This window comes from Notothenia coriiceps, unplaced genomic scaffold (genome assembly GCF_000735185.1).
Source record: "Notothenia coriiceps isolate Sejong01 unplaced genomic scaffold, NC01 NC01_scaffold00002842, whole genome shotgun sequence".
In the NCBI taxonomy this organism is placed as follows: Eukaryota; Metazoa; Chordata; class Actinopteri; order Perciformes; family Nototheniidae; genus Notothenia; species Notothenia coriiceps.
In genome coordinates this window covers 560,078-566,792 of record NW_011335543.1, presented here as the reverse complement: position 1 = coordinate 566,792, position 6,715 = coordinate 560,078, and the positions used below count along the sequence as shown (strand labels likewise).

General features: G+C 40.4%; 1 protein-coding gene across 1 annotated transcript in view; it reads right to left on the bottom strand.

Annotated features, from left to right (window-relative positions):
* LOC104940956 (pleckstrin homology domain-containing family O member 2) overlaps positions 1 to 4,972 on the bottom strand; it is a gene marked incomplete at its 3' end in the record, with an annotated part of 23,080 nt that extends 18,108 nt beyond the window's left edge. Inside the window, exon 1 of the mRNA XM_010765977.1 lies at positions 4,968 to 4,972. Coding sequence (XP_010764279.1) covers positions 4,968 to 4,972 — 5 coding nt within the window. The remainder of the gene's footprint in view (positions 1 to 4,967) is intronic.
* Between the last annotated feature and the right edge of the window lie 1,743 nt (positions 4,973 to 6,715).

Below are 6,715 nucleotides of genomic sequence, written 5' to 3'. Positions count from 1 at the left end.
TGTTAATTGACAACCTTGTCGAAGGAAATGTTATCGTTTGATTGCAGTTGTTTTGGCTATATTTATCTTCTGATTTAATATCGTCTGATCATTATTTTCTGTCCCCATTTACTCCATTCCATCTGACAGCAATTCCAATGTTAGCATTGACAGACATTTAACTTCTTGGATTTAAACCTAGGTTTTACTTTCATTGTTAACTTTATACAAACCTTACTTCAACATGTGGGAAGAGTTGTTTCTTAGTAACAGATGAATTTTCTTCAACAAAGACAAAGCTTAGGACACGTGATGGGGAAAGAAAGAAAAAATAAAGAATTGTTGCTATGGTATAATACACTGTACATTTTATTTTTGAATATGTGTAGATGGCGCATCATTAATGTTAGTACGAAACTGAATTACACTGTTTGATAATGGGGATTATCAGAGGAGATTTTTGCACTTCCAACCATCTCAGAGGCAGCTGCGTTCATTTTGTGTTCATGTAACATCGTTTTTCTTAACGTTAATAGGTTATATAGAAGGCATGAGCTCGGTATAATTACATTACCAAACGTGTGACTGTCCAGCAGTTCTACCGGGCCAGAGCTTACAAGGGATTACAGCGATATGACTTTGTGTTATGTGTATGCCTGTATGTTGGACACAGCAGCAATATTTGTCTCATTAAATCCTTCACATTTGTCCTTCTCGACCTTTCACCCTCCCGCAGCCAATCAGCCTTACCGCTCAGTGATAGGAGGCACTCTGAAGCCATTAGAAGGTCATTTCATATATTGCACAGGTTAAGCATTTAGCTAGTACTGAGGAGAAATGTGTCTGATAAACCTGTAATGAAGTGTTTGATAGTCTCACACACAACATGGAACAAGTCGTTTTACACCTTTAGATGGCAGCAGCATGCCACTCCATCACAGAAAGAACCAGAGACACGGAACCTGATGGAAGTCTGGAGCAAAGCTGAAACAAAGAGGAACAGTTAGAGCTCATTATTTCTTTTGATGTTTTTAATCTTCCTCATGTCTTCATCTAAATTGTTGTTACTGGCAACAGGTCGACTTTTCTAGAGACTGAAATAAACTTTTGATAAAAAAACCTTTTCCTAAACCCTTTAAACCAGTGCAAACGTTTCTCAGTCAAGTACCCCCTGACCGACCCCGGAAATCTTTGATAGAAAAAGCCTATATAAATAATTACAATATAGTGATGTTCCATCAGTGTTTGATGTATTAACTCCTTCATGCATGAATTACAACAAACTAAGGATATTTTCATCTTTATGCATGAAAAAAAAAGAATATAACGAAAACAAATTCAAACTGATTTTTCCAAGGAGTTTTTCAATTGAAGTAATATGTTCAACAAACCAATGAACAAAATGATATATTATGAAAAACTATAAAATACAATACACACATTTTATTTTTTTTATATGAGGACGGCCTTAGGGGTTCTAGGAATATTTTATATGAAATTGTGTTTTCTATTTAACTTATTGTACTAAGATTATTTTTGTAATCATGCATGGTATTTTTTTAATCAACCTTTTTTTAATTCTTTATCTCACGTACCCCCTGCAGTAGCCCAACGTACCCCTAGGGGTCCGCGTACCCCCATTTGAGAATCACTGCTTTAAACTATAGCTATAACTATCGCTTGTCTATTTTTGTAAGTTTGATGTCTCCCTATGTGATTGAACTTGATGAATGTGGTATTGTTTTTTTTGCCAACACGCTTAGTGCTTTTAACCCCTCCTGACGTATTTGGGCCGGATGGTTCTTTTCAGAAAACAATCTCTGTCTGGAAAACAGTTTGATCTTGTCCTGGGAAAGTCTTTTATGATTTCTGCTGCAGGGTTTTTATACTGTACAGTTGTAAAAAATGAAATGCTGATTGTCGGTAAAAGATTCAATAAAGACGATACTAAATAAGCATTTCAGCAGATGGATGTGTTCAATGTCACCATTTTCACATTTGACAATGAAACAGTCAATTGTTGAAATAAAAATAGTCAGAAAATGTTTTGAACTTGAATGTCTGGGTTATAATTTTACTCAATGGCGCATTGATGTCAACATTAAATCAGTATAGCCCAAAGAAAGTGGGCCTTGACACCAATATATCCTTTTTTATTCATATTAGATGTAAAATGATTAGTCAATCAAAAGAAAAATGTATTTGCAACTATTTTAATCAACTTATAATGATCATTTTTAAAGGAAAAATGCCCTAGATGTTGCTCTTTGGGTTTTGAACCAATGATTAGACAAAATAAGGAATATGAAGTTATCCGTGTGAGGTATTAAATATTAGGGATGCTCCGATCGATCGGCCACCGATCGATATCGGCCGATACTCACTCTCTGCCGATCGATCGGTGCTCTCTAAAAATGCCAGTTTTTTTTTTTTAAGGCACTTAGCCCTCAGTTACTCTAGGGAGAATGTTCCTGTCATTGTAAGTCGCTTTGGAATAAGGCGTCTACTAAATGACATGTAATGTAATTCAAATTGAAACCGAAAGAAGTCANNCTAAATCCCTAAATTGTAAATTATATTTTTGGGAGAATAAACCCCACAGATCCTCAACTCCGGTGTGTCTCACGCATTAACAACGCAACACAGAGCAACAAGAACGTTGTCTACAGTAGCCATGAACTCGCATGTATTTTCTTATTTGAGGGGGGGGTGGATGCATGGGCCACCCGAATAGGTTAAGGGGCCTTTGGCTTTTCTTGCCCGGGGGAGGGGGCAAATAGAATCAAATTCTGTGGGAAGACACTGAATGCCGATCGCGAGAGCAAATCGCATGACGTAAAATTATGGTGTAAAATACACTGAACAAAAATATAAATGATTCACAACATTACCCTAACCCTAACCCTAACCCTCACACCAGATACTGACTGGTTTTTGGACGCCCCCAGACCCCCCCAATAAAGCAAAAATGCACGTTTCAGAGTGGCCTTTTATTGTGGCCAGCCTAAGGCACACCTGTGCAATAATCATGCTGTCTAATCAGCATCTTGATATGCCACACCTGTGAGGTGGGATGGATTATCTCGGCAAAGGAGAAGTGCTCACTNCACACACACACACACACACACACACACACACACACACACACACACACACACACACACACACACACACACACACACACACACACACACACAGAGAGTAGGAGCCCCCTGTATTAAAGGGTTTGGCAGGCGTGTTGAAAGCTTCAGACAGCCAATCAGGAGATCGATGGCAGCCGTGACTCGCCCAATGACCCACACTGTTATCTCCGCTGGCCATCCTCCCACCCTCTCCCCCTTTCCTTTCTCTCCCTGCTCTTTTCTTTTGCTTTTTTGCCCTTCACTTCATCACTCAGTAAAAACTTCTTTCTTTCTTCAGCAAGGTCCTACCCCTCTCTTCTTTCCCTTACTGACTGGCAGTCTGGTTCTTCTGGTCTAATGAACCTGGGGGGTCTCAGGGCAGCCTCCGCTGGGTTGATTAGGATCCTCATTAAAGAGAGGACCAGACCACATCCCCTCATCCCCCCATCTCTGTCCATCTCCCATCTCTCCCTTCCCCGCTCCCCAACCCTGCCCTGTCACACAGTGAGTTTTTTTTTAATTACTGCTGCTCATCATAAAAGGAAGACCCATTAAACATATCAGTGTGTGTGTGTGTGTGTTTTTCCTTCCTTTCCTTTTTCTTTCTCCACTGATCTATTGTAATGAACTCAGTGTGTGGTGTAAACTCCATGGGAAGGCTCATCATGGAAACAGACATTGCCGGCCAACTAGTTGAATACACACATAAACAACGTGGTCTTTAATGTCGGTTTTAGACTCACTTTCATGCTTTCAGAAGGCAGTAATGAGCTAAAGAACTACTTAGAAAAAAATGTATGGAGGAAAGAAGAAAGACAGAGGCAGACATATGAAGAAAGGAATGAAAAATAAATGAGGTTTTTTAATAAAGTTTAAGGGCAAAGTAGAAGGAAATATGGAGTTGTCCATATAAAAGAGTGGAAGGAGCAGGAGTCTAAGATGGAGGAGGGCTAGGTGGAGTCTGGGTTTTTGCTGTTGTGCTCAATGACGGGATCAGATCAGATCAGCAATGCTCCAGAGGATGCTCAGGGCCAAAAACTAAATCTGATTATGTCGCCTGAGAAGACTAATCTCTCTTGAATCTGTCTTCGTCTAATTCCAAAAACAATACTGTAATCTGTGTGTTTGTGTGTTAGCTGCCAACTAGGGTCATACACTAGGATTGACTAACACTGGGTGTTCCTGTCAGATCTTCTTATATCTTGTGAGATATCATGAAAGATGTATCGATGTATGACATATTTATGAAACATCTGACTTTATTTAGACTCAACTGATTTTTTTTAATTAAAGCTCATTTATTATTTCGAATATCACTGAACGTTTAACTAATAACTAAAGGAACCCTTCTCATTTTGAAATGTTTGTGGCTATGTAAAAATGAATCTCTCTGATTAGTTGGGTTGCTTTTTCAACCAGGAAAGTTGTCTTTAATGAACACAATTACAAACCTATTGAAATGTTTGCTGAAATAAACAAATGATTGAATGACATCACCTATATAGTGCTTTTATATATGGCCTAGCAATCTTTCAAAAAGTTCAGTTCTATTATGACTCTTGTTCTCATAGACATGCATGCAAGAACACACACACACACACACACACACACACACACACACACACACACACACACACACACACACACACACACACACACACACACACACACACACACACACATATATATATATTGTGTCACAAATCATTAGGTATCCAAACTGTTCAGTGAGCAATCGGATAAGCAGCACACACACATGAGTGCTTGTTCTGCTCACTGACTTTCCGTTAGCATACCCGTCCACTAATTAGATTCCATTAAAGGTGGCGTTCATAACTCCGGAGGTTTCTTTGGCTGACACACCACTCCATGTTAAAAATACTGCCAATTAGACACAGCTCCAACATCACGTCCGATCACCCGGCAAGATGAGACCTCGCTCTGCCTCGACAGGCGTTCCATTCCCCACCAACAGCCAAAAAGTTCTTCTCCTGTCTGTAATGGTCTGGCAACTCCTGGAAATTGAGGGTATAGATAGAAATCTTCCTCACAGGGGGGCGTAGAAGCAGAAGGGTTTATCAACAAAAGCAGCGCCTGGGGATTTAGTGGGAAAATGTTGGACTCAGGCTAAACTCCCCAGGTGCCTGATGGGAAAGAAGAGCAGGTGCTTAATATCAGCGTAGCCTTCTGTGTATTTGTGTCCCTTTGGTCTTCTTAGGTGCCATCTTTACCGCTTTATCAATGAGTGTAGCATCTTTATTAGCTTATCCTGCTAACTTGTGATAAAGGCCTTGTGACAGCATCTCAACCCTCTCTCCACCCTCACCTTCTTTTCATTTTGATGAGGAAGAAGAAACAGTTGGTGCTCTGGTATTTTGGGTATTTCCCCCCTTTCTCTACAGCTCCATCTGTCAGCAAGCCGGCAGCATCTAAGCTAACCTGGGCTGGCGTCTGAAATGTCACCCGTTGCATTAGCATTTAGCCACCGCGCTGTGCTGTCAATCTGGGTTTATCTTTGACACCCCCTATGGTCTCTCACCTTAGCTCCCCTCTCCCCCTCCCCAGTTAGTCATTGTACTAATAAGGCAGGGGGACAGTAGAATTTATCAGGCCTAGACACTCCCGCCCCAGCAGCCATTACTCATCCACAGACCAGGACATGCCAACAGTGGCTAATTGCTTTCTTTAACATTGGCACATGTGACATTCAGCAGAGTCTTCACTGAAGGAAGATGGGCTTTTCCTCACAGCAACCATATTGCAAATTCCAAATAAAGATAGAACATTTGTTTTGAGCACCTCATGTGTGAACAAATGACACATTCAATTCAATCCAGTGTTATTTGTATAGCACTATACCCTATAAAAGCAGTTCTAAGGGCTTAACATACAACACTATGTACCAACACATAAAATGTACATACAGTGGGGCAAAAAAGTATTTAGTCAGCCACCAATTGTGCAAGTTCTCCCACTTAAAAAGATGAGAGAGGCCTGTAATTTTCATCCTAGGTATACCTCAACTATGAGAGACAGAATGAGAAGAAAAAAAATCCAGAAAATCACATTGTCTGATTTTTAAAGAATTTATTTGCAAAAGATGGTGGAAAATAAGTATTTGGTCAATAACAAAAGTTCATCTCAATACTTTGTTATATACCCTTTGTTGGCAATGACAGAGGTCAAACGTTTTCTGTAAGTCTTCACAAGGTTTTCACACACTGTTGCTGGTATTTTGGCCCATTCCTCCATGCAGATCTCCTCTATAGCAGTGATGTTTTGGGGCTGTCGCTGGGCAACACAGACTTTCAACTCCCTCCAAAGATTTTCTATGGGGTTGAGATCTGGAGACTGGCTAGGCCACTCCAGGATATTGAAATGCTTCTTGGGAAGCCACTCCTTCGTTGTCCGGGCGGTGTGTTTGGGATCATTGTCATGCTGAAAGACCCAGCCACGTTTCATCTTCAATGCCCTTGCTGATGGAAGGAGGTTGTCACTCAAAATCTCACGATAGTCGTCCTGGTCCCTTTGCAGAAAAACAGCCCCAAAGTATGATGTTTCCACCTCCATGTTTCACAGTAGGTATGGTGTTCTTTGGATGCAAGTCAGCATTC